Source organism: Molothrus ater, chromosome 4 (assembly GCF_012460135.2).
Source record: "Molothrus ater isolate BHLD 08-10-18 breed brown headed cowbird chromosome 4, BPBGC_Mater_1.1, whole genome shotgun sequence".
In the NCBI taxonomy this organism is placed as follows: domain Eukaryota; kingdom Metazoa; phylum Chordata; class Aves; order Passeriformes; family Icteridae; genus Molothrus; species Molothrus ater.
The window spans coordinates 72,768,968-72,784,987 of NC_050481.2; the positions used below are offsets into that span (position 1 = coordinate 72,768,968).

The window sequence follows — 16,020 nt, forward strand, 5'->3', positions numbered from 1 at the left end:
GGGCTGAACGTTGCGCTGGGATTTGAGCTTTCCCTGCAGGATTTTCCATCTTTTGCAATTATTTTTAGGGGAAAAAACTGTTTGGAAAAATAAAGATTCCACCTGGACAGGCTTCCAAAGGTACCTTGAGGAAGATGGTCTGGAGCTTCCCGCAGTTCCGGCCGCAGCAGTTGGGGATGTTCCGGGAATACAGGACCTGGTGGGCTGGGATGCGGGCGAAGGCCACGCGTTTGTACCCCTGGAGCATCCAGATGACGATGTCCGGGAGGCTGTTCTGGGGCTGGAAAACACAAATCCACAGGATCCCGTTAGGAGGGGTCCACCAGCACAGCCCAGAATGGGATTGTGAAGTCATGGAACGGGTTGGGTTGGGAGGGATCTTATCCCAGATGGATCCAAGTCCATCCAGCCTGGCCTTGGGCACTGCCAGGGATCCAGGGGCAGCCCCAGCAAATCTGGGAATTCCAGCCCAGGCAGGAATTCCTTGCCAAGATCCCAGCCCAATCTCCCCTTCCCCAGTGGGAGCCATTCCCTGGCTCCTGTCCCTGCAGGCCTTGTCCCCAGCCCCTCTCCAGCTCTCCTGGAGCCCCTGCAAGCACTCTGAGGATTCCCTGGATTTTTCCCTTCTCCAGGGGAGCATTCCCGGCTCTCCCAGCCTGGCTCCATGGTCGAGGGGAAGAATTCCCCCTTTTCCTGCTGTGGGAACAGCCAGAGCAACGCGGAGCTTCCCACCCACCAACATTCCAAGTCCTCCTCCCACAGCTGCTCCCTGTCCATGAGTTGACCTCAACCCATCCATGAGCAAAACCAACCTCAACCATCGGAGCCAAACCTGGCACCGTGGGAGAGAATCCACGGATCTGGGAGCCGGGATGGAACATCATCCCCGCTTCCCACCAAAACCACGATGGGAAAACCAGGAAGAGAGTCACCTCCTCTGCCATGGCCTGGAGCCGGCACAGCCAATCCTCCGCCTGATCCAGGATTTGGGAGAGGCCGGAATTCTCATGCTTGAGCCTCAGGGCCACGTTGAGGATCTGCTCCAGGTGGGTGCTCCGGAAGCGGAACAGGTTCTGATCCAGGTGGGTGCTGGACGCCCTCCCCAGGACATCGGGAAGCTTCAGGCTGCAGGGATAGGCGGGAATCAGGGATTGGGTTGGATCGGGATGGACCTTGAGGGTCATTAAGGCTTGTTAATTGTCACTGATGATCACTAACGGTGATTAATGGTCATTAATTGTGATTAATGGTCACCAGTCATTATTAATGGTGATTAATAGTCATTAATGGTGATTAATATTCATTAATGGTCACCAGTCATCATCTAAGGTTGTTAATGGTTGTTACTGATCATTAAAGATCATAAATGATCCTCAATCATCATTAATGGTCATTAACAATCATTAAAGGTCATTAAGGGTCACTAATTGACATTAATGGTCATTAATGGTCACAAATCAACATGAATTTTTCATTGATGATCATTAGTTGTCACCAATCATCATTAATGGTCATTAAAGGTCATTAAAGGTCATCATTAATGGTGTTTAATGGCCACTAATGTCACCAATCATCATCAATGGTCATTAATGGTCGTTAATGATCATTACAGGTCATTAATGGTCACTAATCATCATTAATGATCATTAATCCACCCCAAATCCTCCCCCCCCCCCAATAGCTCATCCAGTTTCTTGTGGGATTTTCCAGCCTTTTTTAATGGTTTTTCCATATTTTCAGCAAATTTCCAAGGAACTGGGAAGCCACCAAAGATATTTGGGAACAGGAAGAGCAAAAGAGCTTCAAACCAAGGCCGGAATTCCCCCGGGAATCAGGATGGGAATGAGCCACACCCACATTTTAATATCCATTATCCAAGCTCCTGGAAAAATGGATCAGGTGCCAAACTGGGAGGTTTTCCTGTAAAATTCAAGGATTTATGGATCCGCTGCTATAAATTAACTTCCTGCTCCCGGCTCCCGAGCCACAAATCAGGATTTCCTCCGGAAAAAATAGATGGAGAGAACGATAAATCCATTTTTAGGCTGTGGAGAGGTTTGGAAGGAGATTTTTAAGGATGCGACATTCCCACCCCGGGAATGAGATCTGTAAATCCCATTTTTTTTACTGCAGGTAAATAGGGAGAATGTGGAATTATGGAATAGCTTGGGATTTTCCACTATTCTCAGGTTGCTCCAAGCCCTGTCCAGCCTGGCCTTGGATACTTCCAGGGATGAGGATTTGGAGTGAGGGGGAATGAGGAGGGAAAAGGTGGGAAAAGAGGGGAAAATGGATAAAAAGGGGATAAAAAGGAGGGGGAGAAGGAAAAAAAGGAAATAAGGACAAAAAAAGGTGGGAAGAAAAAAAGGGGAGAAAAGGCAAAAAGAGGAAAAAAGGGGGAAGAGGATAAAAGGGGGAAAGACAAAAAAAAGGAAAAATCAGGAAAAAGAAACAAGGGAGAAAAGGGGGAAATGGATAAGGGAAAAACAGAAAAATGGGGAAAAGAGAAAAAAAAGGGAAAAGGGAGTAGGGAAAAGGGGAGAAAAGGAAAAAATATTAAAAGGGAGAAAGAGGGAGAAAAAGGGGGAAAAAAGAGAAAAAAGAAAGAAATAGAAAAAAGGGAGAAGGGGGAAAAGGAAAAAAGAAAGCAAAAAAGGGGAAAGGGGGGAGGGGGAAAAGGAGGAAAAAGAGGGGAGAGGAAAAACCGAAATAAAGGGGAAAGGTGAATAAAAGGAAAGTGGGAAAAGGGGGGAAAATGAAGGAAAAGGGAGAAAGGGGAAAAACAGGGTAAGGAGGGAGAGAAAATAGAAAAAAGGAGAAAAGGTGTGGAAAAAGGAGGGAACAGACAAAAAAGGGATAGAAGGGAAAAGGGGGAAAGGGTGGAAAAAGTGGAAAAAATCAGAAGAAATGGGAAAAGAGAGGGAAAAGGGGAAAAAAGGGAGGAGAGTGGAAAAATGAGAAGAAATGGGAAAAGAGAGGGAAAAGGGGAAAAAAGGGAGAAAAGGGAGGGAAAAGGGAGAAAACAGGGGCGTGAAGAAAGGACAGGAGGGGCAGAGGCGGTGTTCCCTTCCAGGACCAAGAAGAAACATCAGGAAAGGTTTTCCATCCCGAATTCCCAAAGTACCTGCAGTCGGCGATGACGTCGTCAAGCAGTTGGGATCCCAGGGCCTCCAGCTCGACCGGAGAGCGGTTGGATTTCAGAGCCACGTGGATCTTCTCCAGGTTGGCTTCCTGCAGGAAAAGTGGGGATCGGGAGCTGAGGAGTCGCCCGGAATCTCATCCTGCTTCCAGGATGTTCCCAGCAAGAGGAAACTCCCAGGGATCAGAGATTCCGCTCTGGGTCCCAGCAGGGATCTGCATCCAAATGTTTGGAGCTCCAGGGGAACCAACAGGGAAATCCAATGGGAAATGTCAGAAATCGCTCAGGACCTGAAGGACGGCCCCTGGATCGCTGGAATTTCTCTAGGTTGGACAGGGCTTGGATCCACCTGGGATAGTGGGAGGTGTCCCTGAACATGGATGAGATGGGATTTAAAGTTTCTCCAAACCCGAACCATTTCAGGAAAGAAAGGATGCTCTGGGAGAGCTGGGAATGTTCCCCTGGAGAAGGGAAAAATCCAGGGAATCCTCAGAGTGCCTGCAGGGGCTCCAGGAGAGCTGGAGAGGGGCTGGGGACAAGGCCTGCAGGGACAGGAGCCAGGGAATGGCTCCCACTGGGAAAGGGGAGATTGGGCTGGGATCTTGGCAAGGAATTCCTGGCTGGGCTGGAATTCCCAGATTTGCTGGGGCTGCCCCTGGATCCCTGGCAGTGCCCAAGGCCAGGTTGGACACTGGGGCTTGGATCCACCTGGGATCGTGGGGGCTGTCCATGCCCTTGGGATGGGGTGGAACTGGGTGGGATTTAAGTTCCCTTCCCACCCAAACCATTCCATGATTCCATGAAGTTCCTCATCCAGTGGATACGCAGCTGTGTCACCAGACACTCCTCAGCCTGGAGATGGCCTCTGTCCCCTCCTGGTGTCCCCAGGGATGTCACTGGGCACTCCCCACATGGAGGTGTCCCCAGGGATGTCATTGGACACTTTCCAGCCTGGAGATGGCATCTGTCCCCTCCAGGTATCCCCAGGGATGTCCTCAGGATGTCCCCAGGATGTCCCCAGGGATGTCCCCAGGGATGTCACTGGACACTCCCCATCCTGGAGGTGGCCTCTGTCCCCTTGCGGTGTCCCAGGGATGTCCCCAGGGTGTCCCCAGTCGCTCCCCAGTCTGGAGGTGGCCTCTGTCCCCTCTGGGTGTCCCCAGGATGTCCCCAGGATATCCCTGGTCACTCCCCAGCCTGGAGGTGGCCTCTGTCCCCTCTCAGTGTCCCCAGGGTGTCCCCAGGGTGTCCCCGGTCACTCACCAGCCGCTCGGCCCCGTAGAGCAGCAGGTTCTGGGCGTCCATGCGGTGGCCGATGTCCTCCCAGTAGGAGGAGAGCACCACCACGGGCTTCACGTTCCCCCAGGGCAGGTAATAGTAGTGACAGCCTGGGGGACAGCGCGGCGTCACCTCGGCATGTTGGGAAAACGGGATCCGCCCCTCGGGAGCAGGGACGGAGGGGGAAGAGCGTGACTGGGATGGGAATTCCCCTCAGAAGGTGTTTGGGAGAAAGATGGGAATGGTGCTCCCCAAACCCTTGAGATCCCGCCGAGACGCAACGGGATCTGACTCCATGGCTCCGGCAGCAAGGCCAGGAACCAACTCAGCATTCCTGGTGGGATGAGATGGGAGGCAGGAAAAGGCCAGGGAAAGGTGCTCCCAAAAACCACCTCACGGAGCTGAGAGAGGCCCCAGCTTCCCTGCTCCTTCCCAGACACAAATTCCCATGGCTGAGGTGGGAAAACCCTCTGGAGCTGTCTGGCCCAAGCAGGGACACCTTCAGTAGGATCACCTGGACACAACCTCTGGCTGCCCCGGATCCCTGGAAGTGTCCAAGGTCAAGCTGGATGGGTTTGGAGCAACCTGGGACAGAGGGAGGTGTCCCCGCCCATGGATGGGGTGGGAATGGGATGGGATTTAAGGTCCCTTCCAACCCAAACCATTCCAGGATTCTGGAGCCCCTCTGCTCTGGGGGAGCTGGGAATGTTCCCCTGGAGAAGGGAAAAATCCAGGGAATCCTCAGAGTGCCTGCAGGGGCTCCAGGAGAGCTGGAGAGGGGCTGGGGACAAGGCCTGCAGGGACAGGAGCCAGGGAATGGCTCCCACTGGGAAAGGGGAGATTGGGCTGGGATCTTGGCAAGGAATTCCTGGCTGGGCTGGAATTCCCAGAGCAGCTGGGGCTGCCCCTGGATCCCTGGCAGTGCCCAAGGCCAGGCTGGACACTGGGGCTTGGATAAACCCGGGATGGTGGGAGGTGTCCCTGGCTGGAATGGGATGGGATTTAAGGCCCCTTCCTTCCCAAACCATCCCATAATTCCAGGGTTCTCTTCCACCAGCCGGGTTTGGATCATCCCGGAGGCCGGGATCCGTGCTCACCATCGAAGACGGCCCCGCTGTACTGGGTGGTGGAGGCCAGGGGCAGGCAGGTGGTGTCGAACTTGTTGCCGTAATTCCCAATGCTGACCTCGAACTGGATGGCGCCGTCCACGCCCTGGAGCATTGTGGCCGAGTAGAAGGCGGCGAAGAGGGAATATTTCCGCCGGCGCAGGTATTTCTGGAATACCAATGGGAATCGGACGTGGAGGAGATGCTGCCAATGATCTCCGGGACTTGGAGCCGGAAGAGGCTGGAGGGTAAATCCTGAGTGGCTGAGGGAGCTGGGAAGGGGCTGGAGAACCAGGAAAAGCGGAGGGAGCTGGGAAGGGACTGGAGATCCAGGAAAAGCTGAGGGAGCTGGGAAGGGGTTGGAGAACCAGGAAAAGCTGAGGGACTTGGAAAAGGTCTGGAGAACCAGGAAAAGCTGAGGGAGCTGGGAGGGGGTTGGAGAATCAGGAAAAGCTGAGGGAGCTGGGAGGGGGTTGGAGAATCAGGAAAAGCTGAGGGAGCTGGGAAGGGGCTGGAGAATCAGGAAAAGCTGAGGGAGCTGGGAAGGGGCTGGAGATCCAGGAAAAGCTGAGGGAGCTGGGAAGGGGCTGGAGATCCAGGAAAAGCTGAGGGAGCTGGGAAAGGGGCTCATTCCAGAGGAAAGGCAGATCCAGAGGGGCCATCTGGCTTTGCACAGCTCCCTGCCAGGTTGGAACCAGCTGGGAGTTGGGATCTGATCCCAGGGAATAACAGGATAAGAGGGAACGGCCTCAGGCTGTGCCAGGGGAGGCTCAGGTTGGGCATCAGCAGGAATTTCCTCATGGAAAGGGTGCTCAGGCCTTGGAAGTGCCCAGGGAGGTTTGGAGTCCCCATCCCTGGAGGTGTCCAAGGAATTCCTGGATGTGGCGCTCAGTGTAAGATCAGCCAAGGGGGGATGGGGCACAGCTTGGACTGGATGGCCTTGGAGGGATTCTCCAGCCTCAGTGATCCCAGGATGGGAATTTTCTTGCAGGGGGAACAACAAACTTGGCAGCACGGTAATTTTGGGGGAATTTTAGGAAAAGGCAGATGGAAGAGAAGGCTGCAGCTTCTCATGGAAAAGGAGCCAAAGGAGGAAATCTGAGAGAGCCGGAATGAAAGGAAATCTCCAAAACTGTCATGGGAGACCTTGGAGCCCCTGGCAGGGCCTGGAGGGGCTCCAGGAGAGCTGGAGAGGGGCTGGGGACAAGGCCTGCAGGGACAGGAGCCAGGGAATGGCTCCCACTGGGAAAGGGGAGATTGGGCTGGGATCTTGGCAAGGAATTCCTGCCTGGGCTGGAATTCCCAGATTTGCTGGGGCTGCCCCTGGATCCCTGGCAGTGCCCAAGGCCAGGTTGGACACTGGGGCTTGGATCCACCTGGGACAGTGGGAGCTGTCCCTGCCCATGGAACGTGATCAACTTCAAGGTCCATTCCCACCCAAACCATTCCATGATCCCACAATTCCATGCTCACCATGACCAGCTCAGATGGACCTGCCTGGACACTTTGGGATGCAAATCCAGCAGGAGACCCCTCCAGGAGCTCACAGACCATGGGACAACCCCCACCCACGGCCAACATCCCTTCCATAGTGTCCCACGTGCCAATCCCAGAGATTTTCCAGAAATTCCAATACCTCCACCCTCAGGATGTCATCAGCAGGGATCTCCTCCACCTTCTGCTCCATGTGCTCCACCAGTTTGGTCTCCAGCTCCACCAGGATCCGGCCCCGATACGCGACCCCCTCGCCCTTGGGATGAACCAGGAACAGGATTCAGGATCCCGGAATTCCCTTCCCGAGGCCAAGCTCTGCCTTTGTTTCCAAGGAGCTTCATCACAGAGCAGCAGGACCAGGCAAAGAATTCCAGCCAGCACTTCCGAGGTGGAATTTTGGGAGCAGAGCGGGATCAGGAGGCGTTAGCGGGAATAACCGGGAGCGGGAAATGCAGCACGGGCTCCTGACGACAAAGCCAGGTTGGGTTAGAAGCAGCGCTTTTTTTTGGGAAAAGAGGAGCCGGAGGTTATTTTGGGATGCGCCGGGAAGCAGCCGACGTCACCTTTCCCAAATTGAGCGACTCGTAGGGATCGGGAAATCCGGTGAATTCCCGGGGGCTGCCATACAGGTTGATGTAGCAGGGCCCGAAGGTCGGCAGGAATCCCAGCCCGTCATCCACTGGGAATGGCACGGAAAAGAGGGATTAGGGATTCCTGGAGGCACCTTGGGAATGGGATCACACAGCTGGAGGCCACCAAAACCCTGGAATTTCCACCCATTTTGAATCCCACGACCTCACCTTGGAGCAGGAGAACAATACGGAGGGCACGGCGCTGAATCCTGGGAATTCCCAATCCCGGGGAATGTCCCCATGGAAAAGGGCGAGGTCAGAGAGGGGTCGGACAAGAGTAAGAGCGACAGGAGAGAGGAAAGAGCCTCAGGATGTGCCAAGGGAGTTTTAGGTTGGATTTTTGGGAAAATTCCTTCCTGGGAAGGGCTGTCCCCATCCCTGGAGGGACTGAACACCCCTGCGGATGCGGCACTTGGGGACACGGATACGGGGTGGCCTTGGCAGCCACTGGATCAGAGGGATTTTCCTATCCTGTGATTCCATGAGGAGAACCACCCGTTTCTATGGAATTTTGAGTGGGAATCCTGCCCTCCATGCGCCCGGCTGGCTCCACATTCCCAACACGACAGCATCCCGGGAGTGCCCCGAGGGCCAAACCGGAGCCGTTCCCTTTTCCCAAGGTGCCCAACTCATCCCAGGTGATCCTCCCCCAGTCCAGAGAGCGGAACCAGTAAAACCAGTCCCGGGAGGCGCTGGAAAACTGGGATGTACTGGGAACGTACGGTCCGAGGGTTTCAGAGGCTTCACAGGAGCAGGAAACTCATCTGAGGCACAAAGAGAGGGAGAGAAGTTGGGAAAGGTGGGAAGAGGAGCACGGAGAAGGGATGGGGATGGGAATGAGGGGGGAGATTCCCCACAGGTTTTAGTGCGGAGAGACAGAGAGAGAGAATCGGAGAGGTTTTTCATGGAATCGTGGTGTCAAGGAATTACGGGATCATGGAATCAAAGAATCATGGAATGGTCGGGGTGGGAAGGGACCTTAAAGCCCATCCAGGTGCATCCAGAGACGCTTCCCACTATCCCGGCTCGTTCAGAGCCTTGTCCAGCCTGCCCTCGGTGAATTCCAGAGGGCATGGGATTGGGGTGGAGCGGGCTTGGAGCATCCCTGAGTCGCATTCCCAGGCATTTCCTCAGGATCAAGCAGATCCCAGTGGTGGGAAAGGGAGATGCCAATCCTGGATCCCACCATTCCCATCCTCCCTCCCAGCCTCTCTCTCTCTCTCCCCCCAGCCCATCCCAGGATCTCTGTTGGGATTGGGAAGAGGGGACTGGACAGTGCCAGGGGTGGGACACGGGTGGAGCCTCTGGATCGCGTCCTGATCCATGGAATCACGGAATGGCTTGGAAGGACCTTAAAGCTCATCCCATTCCATGGGCAGGGACTCTTCCCACTATCCCAGGGTGCTCCAAGCTTTTCCCAACGTGGCCATCCCGTGCCCCTACAGCTCACGGTGAGGTCCCAAAGCCAAGTGCGGAATTCCCACTGGGATCGTGGATTCCATGGAAGCGCTGGCAGCAGGAAAAGCTCATGCAGGTGGAAGCTCCAAGCCCTCGGCAGGTCCAAAGCCGTGTCCCAAATTCCCGCCCTCCCACCTGGCACCGGTGACAGTGACATCTGGCTGAGCCCTGCCGCGCCTGGGGGTCCTTACCCTCAGAAAATTCCCGGGATTTGGAACAGCACGGGATTGATGGGAATTCCCACCCTGTGACAGCCCCTGAGTGTCACCTCAGTGGGCTGGACACCTCGGGGGGGGGCGTGGCTGCCAGCAGCGGTGCCACCACCGGGACAACGTGTCACCAACCTCCAGCCACACCATGGACCTGCACCCTCCATCCCCCATTCCCAAGATTCCACCAAATCCCAAGAATCCACAGGGGTTGGATCCATCCGGAAATGGGGCACAGCTCCGAGTGACCCCAGGACCCCATCCCATGTCCCCAAGTGGGGACGGTGACAGCTGTGACATCCCCAAAGCCACCACCGTCCTCCAGCCACACCATGCAGCTCCTCCACAGCCCCATTCCCAAGATTCCACCAAATCCCAAGAATCCACAGGGATTGGATCCATCTGGAAAGCACACACAGCTCAAAGCAACCCCAGGACCCCATCCCGTGTCCCCAGGCAGGGACGGTGACAGCTGTGACATCCCCAAAGCCACCATCGACCTCCAGCCACACCACGCAGCTCCTTCATACCCCATTCCCAAGAATCCAAAAAATTCCAAGATTCCACCAAATCCCAAGAATCCACAGGGGTTGGATCCATCCAGAAATGGGGCACAGCTTAGAGCAACCCCAGGACCCCATCCCGTGTCCCCAGGCAGGGACAGTGACAGCTGTGAGGTCCCCAAAGCCACCACCGACCTCCAGCCACGCCATGCAGCTCCTCCAAGGCCATGCATCCCAAATCCCGGCCCGCTTCCCGCCCTTACCCTCCAGCTCCCCGCCGGGGGCCGAAATCTTGGACATTCCGAGGAAAGCGGTGCCGACGACGTCGTTGTGCGTCAGGCGGTCCCTGCGAGGTGACATCGTCACTTCGGGGACCGCAGGGGAGGGGACGTCCCCACGCCCATCCCGACGCCGCTCCCGGGGCACTGGGAATGCCCTTCCCGCTCACCAGTCGGTCACACGGATCCTCATCCGCTCGCACATGGACGGGAACTGGGGAAAGGGACACGGGAAGAGGGTGAGCGGCGCTGGGGACACCGGGAGGGGACCTTGGGGACACCAGGGCTCACCATGGCTGGCAGCGTCAGGCACTGGTTCCACTGGGGGTTGGCGTTTTTCTCCAGGATCCGGGAGCAGAGCTGGAGGGGAGGGATGGGAAGAGGGAAAAGTTGGTGTCATCCCAGGAAAGCGGCTGTTGGTCCAGTTCATGGAGCTGGGAAGCCTCAGATTCCCTAAAATCTGGCCTCAGATTCCCTAAAATCCGGCCTCAGGTTCCCTAAAATCCGGCCTCAGGTTCCCTAAAATCTGGTCTTAGCTTCCCGAAAGTTGAGGCTCAGATTCCCCCAAATCCAGCTTCAGATTCCCTAAAATCCAGCCTCAGGTTCCCTAAAACCCAGCCTTAGATTCCCGAAAGTTGAGGTTCACATTCCTCCAAATCCAGCTTTGGGTTCCTGAAATCCAGCCTCAGGCTTCTCAAAACCCAGCTTCAAATTCCCTAAAATCCAGCTTCAGTTTCCCTAAAATCTGGCCCCAAATTCCCTAAAATCCACACTCAGGCTCCTCAAAATCCAGCTTTGGATTCCCTAAAATTCTGCCTCAGATTCCCTAAAATTTTGCCTTAGATTCCCCCAAATCCAGCCTCAGGTTCCACAAAATCCGGCCTCAGATTCCCTAAAATCCGTCCCCCATTCCATGGGGTTCCTAAATCCCCTGGTGCAGGAGGCAGAGGATGTTTCGGATCTTCCCACCTTGGGACCAGCAGGATCACATTTGCCCCATTCCAGGAGCAAATTTGCCCCATTCCAAGGCCAAATTCCCACAATTCCAGGACTGAATTCCCTCATCCAGGACCAAATTCCTTCAGATTCAAAGACCAAAGTTCCTCATTCAAGGACCAGGCTTGGGGATCCAGAGGGAATGTCCCACTGCCATTCCAGCTCCAAGGACATCCCACTGAAATTCCAATCCCAGAGACCCAGGAGGGACCATCCCAACCCCAAGGACATCCCGACGCCATCCCAATCCCACAGACTTGGGTGGGAATGTCCCGCTGCCGTCCCAACCCTGAGGACCATGAGAGGTCATCCCGCTGCCATTCCCAATCCCAGGATCATCCCGATGCCACTCCCAATCCCAGGATCATCCCAGTGCCACTCCCAATCCCAGGATCATCCTGATGCCATTCCCAATCCCAGGATCATCCCACTGTTATCCCAGCCCCAGGAACACCTCGCTACCACCCCAGTCCTGAGGACATCCCACTGAAATCCCAATCCCAGAGATCTGGGAGGGAATGTCCTACTGCCATTCCCAATCCCAGGATCATCCCAGTACCATTTCCAATCCCAGGATCATCCTGCTGCCATTCCCAGTCCTGAGGACATCCCACTGAAAGCCCAATCCCAGAGATCTGGGAGGGAATGTCCTACTGCCATTCCAATCCCAGGATCATCCCAGTACCATTCCCAATCCCAGGATCATCCCAGGATCATCCCGGTACCATTCCCAATCCCAGGATCATCCTGCTGCCATTCCCAATCCCAGGATCATCCCAGTACCATTCCCAATCCCAGGATCATCCCGGTACCATTCCCAATCCCAAGATCATCCCAATGCCATTCCCAGCTCCAGGAACACCCCACTGCCGTCCCAATCCCAGGTTCCTCCCGCTGCCATTCCCGGGATCCCGGAGGATCCCGCTCCGCTGACCGTTTTCCCGGCAAAGCTGACTTCCACGAAGGGATCCACCAGGTTCTTCTTGTTGCTCTCGAAGCCGAAGATCTGCCGGACGTTGTCCATGACGGCGTCATCCACTGGGAAAAGAGGGAGATGCCAAAATCTGTGGAATTCTGCAGCATCCAGAGGGTCCCAGCCGTCCCACCGGCGGGATGAGCATTCCCATGGAGGAGACGCTCTCCAGGCGGGAAAAGCAGGGGGGGGATAAAACCAGTTTGGACCAGTAAGAAACTCCTCTCCCATAAAACTGCCCGACATCCTTGGCTTACAATGTGGATCATTCCCTTCTTCCGGGCCCTAATTCCCGCCTGGAATGTCGCGATCCCGAGGGATCCAGAGGGAAAAACCTACTCTGGGGCAAATCCTCGGCTTTGAAGATCTTGAGGCAGAACTGGGCGCCCCTGAGGGTGACCCCAGTGGGGCGCAGCAGGTTGGCCTCGATGTCCTCCTTGTCCTCAGACACCTCCTTCTTCTCCAGCTGTGGGAACAGGACAACGGGAAAAGTCACCCCGGATTCGGGAATGAGCAGGAAAATCCCAAAAGAGAGAGAGGCTGGGCGGATGCTCCAGCCCTGGGAGTGCCCAAGGTGAGGTTGGGTGGGGCTTGGAGCAACCTGGGATAGTGGGAGGTGCCCCTGCCCATGGAAAGGGTGGGATTTAAGGTCTCCTCCAAACAGGAACCATTCCAGGATTCTGGAGTGCTTCTGCTCTAGGAGAGCAGGGAATGTTCCCCCGGAGAAGGGAAAATTCCAGGGAATGCTCAGAGTGCCTGCAGGGGCTCCAGGAGAGCTGGAGAGGGGCTGGGGACAAGGCCTGCAGGGACAGGAGCCAGGGAATGGCTCCCACTGGGAAAGGGGAGATTGGGCTGGGATCTTGGCAAGGAATTCCTGGCTGGGCTGGAATTCCCAGATTTGCTGGGGCTGCCCCTGGATCCCTGGCAGTGCCCAAGGCCAGGCTGGATCCACCTGGGACAGTGGGAGATGTCCCTGGGTGGGAATTGAACAGGATTTAAGATCCCCCCAACCCAAACCATTCCAGGATTCCATGATAAAATGCAGCACTTTTCCCCCAAAACCGAGGAAAATCCAAGCTGTGGCTTGCCTGGGAATGGCCGTGGAGGCTGGTGGCTCTTGGCCAGAATATCCCAGAGCTGGAATGCCCCCGGGCTGGAACGTCCCAAGGCTGGAACGTCCCCCCATTCCCAGCAGGAATACTCACGGGAGCTTCGTCTCCAGGCCCCAGCACGCAGGCGCTGACCTTCAGGTAGCCCTTGGCTCCCGCGGAAAAATCCTCCGGATCCGAGAGGAGCAGCCACTTCCTGCGGAAAGCGTGTTCTGCGGGAAAACGCGGAAAACTGGGAATTACTCCTTGGACGTGCGGGGAGGTCAGGGATGCTCCTGGGTGGGGTTTAAATGAAAATCATGGAATGGGATAAGGGAATATTTCAGTTCCTTTCCCAGGAAGGGACCAGGGAAGAGGGAGGGGTCTTTGGTACAGAATTCCCAAGGAAGCTGTGGATGCTCCATATCCCTGGAAGTGTCCAAGGCCAGGTTGGATGGACTTGGATCCACCTGGGATGGTGGAGTTTTCCCCTGGATGGAACGGGATGATCCTTAAGGTCCCTTCCCACCCAAACCATCCTGGGATTCCATGGCCATGGATGCAGGGCTCCTCTATGGAAGAGCTGGGATTGGTGCGGGCGCATTTCCCAAAAAAAAATCCCAAAGGAATTTCCCAAGGCTCACTTGGCTCGGAGTAAACGGTCTCCACATCCATCTGCGGGATTAAAGGAAAAGGAGATTCCAGAGTTCATCCAGAGCAGGAGACGCCGGGAAAAAGGGGATGGGATCTTACCCGGAATTCCCCGATCACCGAATCCGTGCGGAACGACCGAGAATCCACGACCTGAAAATGAGGGAAAATGGGTGATCCAGCCCAAATCCTGCCAGGATGGAGGATCCCGGGGAACAGGGTGGGTTTCCCTGGGAAGGGGAGAATTCCAGGATTTCCCAACACTCACCGTGAGGAAAATGGGAGCATCGAACAGCTCCGATGGGGACTCGAAGACGTTGAAGAAAAAAGTCTGTGGAAAACCAGGATGAGGATGAGGCATTATCCCGGTTTTCCCCCCGGAGTGCATTCCCACATCCCGGCCTCTCCCGGGAATCGTTGGAGTGGGAATTCCCGCTGACCTCATCGAAGAAGGGGCTGTTCCCTTTCCGGATCCGTGTTCTCCGGGTCTGTCCGGCCACCGTCACCTTCACTACCGGCCGGATCTGGATCCCGGGAAGCTGCCGGGCCTCAATGACCCTCACCCGGATCTGGGATGGGATGGAGGATACGGAATCAGCGGGATCATCCCATGGGATGGAGGACAAGGAATCACCAGGATCATCCCATGGGATGGAGGACAGGGAATCACTGGGATCTTGGATGGGATGGAGGACAGGGAATCATTGGGATCATCCCACGGGATGGAGGACAGGGAATCACCAGGATGGGAATCACCAGTACCACCCCATGGGATGGAGAACAGGGAATCACCGGGATAATCCCACGGGATGGAGGATGGAATCACTGGGATCATCCCACAGAGTGGAAGACAGAGGATCACTGGGATCATCCCATGGGATGGAGAATGAGGAATCACCAGGATGAGAATCACCAGGATCATCCTGTGCACTGGAGGACAGGGAATCACCAGGATCTGGGATGGGATGGAGGACAGGGAATCACCAGAATGGGAATCACCAGGATCATCCCATGAAGGACAAGGAATCGCCAGGACAACCTGCAGGATTTTATGGGAACAGCTCATCCCACCTGGAAATCCTGCGGTTTGTTGGATAGAGGCTTTTTGGGAGAGCTCCTCCTCCTCCTCTTCACCCCCTGGATGTGATTCCCAGACGGTTTCCTTGGGAGTGAGGGCGGCTCCGAGCCCGGGGCTCCCGAGGACGCCGAGGGCTCCGTGTCCCCCGTGGCCTCCGGATCTTCCGTGTCCTCCTCTCCAGCCGTCTCTGCCCGGCAGGAGAAGGGAATTGTGGGATTTGGGAATGGGTCTGGATTCCAAAAACTGGGATGGGGAGGGGCTGTGGTTACCGGTGACCGTGTCCAGCTCAGCTGCAGCCGGGGCCGGCTCCGGAGGGGCCGGAGGAGGGAAAAGCGGGACAGCGCCCGGAGGGGGGATGTAGGACACCTGCAGGAACAGGGAGGCCTGGAAAACAGGGAATGAGTGTCAGAGAGGCTGGGATGGGAGAACTGGGATCAAACTGGGAGGGAAAGGATCAGACTGGTCTCAGACTGGGAAGGACGGGACTCAAACTGGGATCAAACTGGGAGGGAAGGGATTCAGACTGGTCTCAAACTGGGAGCTTCAACTGAAGGGGACAGGTCTCAAACTGGGATCAAACTGGGAGGGAGAGGATAAGACTGGTCTCAGATTGGGAAGGACTCGAACTGGGATCAAACTGGGATCAAACTGGGAGCTTCAGGTGGGAGAGACTGGGATCAAACTGGGAGGAACAGGCTCAGACTGGTCCCAGACTGGGAGGGAAGGGATTCAGACTGGTCTCAAACTGGGAGCTTCCACTGGGAGGGATAGGACTCAAACTGGGATCAAACTGGGAGGGAAAGAATTCAGACTAGACCCATACTGGGAGGGACAGGATTCAAACTGGGATCAGACTGGTAGGGATGTGGCTCAGACTGGGATGGAAGGGATTCAGACTGGGATCAAACTGGGAGCTGTCACTGGGAGGGGCATTGCTCAGACTGGTCCCAAACTGGGAGCCCCAACTGGTCCCATACTGGGAGCCCAAACTGGTCCCAAACTGGAAGCCCAAACTGGCCATGCCATGGCTTGTACTGGTCCCAAACAGGGAGCGCAAACTGGTCCCAAACTGGGAGCCTCCCTGGCCATGCCATGGCTCATACTGGTCCCAAACTGGGAGCCCCAGCTGGCCCCAAA

The 16,020-nt window shown here is 55.7% G+C and overlaps 1 protein-coding gene across 6 annotated transcripts in view; it reads right to left on the reverse strand.

Moving 5' to 3' along the window:
- Positions 1 to 16,020, reverse strand: part of DYSF (dysferlin) — a 72,913-nt gene that overhangs the window by 50,420 nt on the left and 6,473 nt on the right. For 5 of the 6 annotated variants that reach the window (XM_054514542.1, XM_036381704.2, XM_054514541.1 and 2 more), the window contains exons 5-24: positions 15,153 to 15,267; positions 14,877 to 15,070; positions 14,246 to 14,374; positions 14,074 to 14,136; positions 13,908 to 13,958; positions 13,799 to 13,829; positions 13,272 to 13,387; positions 12,406 to 12,532; positions 12,028 to 12,131; positions 10,389 to 10,457; positions 10,268 to 10,311; positions 10,083 to 10,165; positions 8,372 to 8,413; positions 7,581 to 7,696; positions 7,160 to 7,273; positions 5,515 to 5,692; positions 4,403 to 4,527; positions 3,125 to 3,231; positions 933 to 1,125; positions 125 to 280 (exon numbers count right to left, since the gene is read on the reverse strand). In XM_054514542.1, the coding sequence (XP_054370517.1) occupies positions 125 to 280; positions 933 to 1,125; positions 3,125 to 3,231; positions 4,403 to 4,527; positions 5,515 to 5,692; positions 7,160 to 7,273; positions 7,581 to 7,696; positions 8,372 to 8,413; positions 10,083 to 10,165; positions 10,268 to 10,311; positions 10,389 to 10,457; positions 12,028 to 12,131; positions 12,406 to 12,532; positions 13,272 to 13,387; positions 13,799 to 13,829; positions 13,908 to 13,958; positions 14,074 to 14,136; positions 14,246 to 14,374; positions 14,877 to 15,070; positions 15,153 to 15,267 (2,157 nt within the window). The remainder of the gene's footprint in view (positions 1 to 124; positions 281 to 932; positions 1,126 to 3,124; positions 3,232 to 4,402; positions 4,528 to 5,514; positions 5,693 to 7,159; positions 7,274 to 7,580; positions 7,697 to 8,371; positions 8,414 to 10,082; positions 10,166 to 10,267; positions 10,312 to 10,388; positions 10,458 to 12,027; positions 12,132 to 12,405; positions 12,533 to 13,271; positions 13,388 to 13,798; positions 13,830 to 13,907; positions 13,959 to 14,073; positions 14,137 to 14,245; positions 14,375 to 14,876; positions 15,071 to 15,152; positions 15,268 to 16,020) is intronic. The other variant, XM_054514543.1, reaches the window with a different exon arrangement.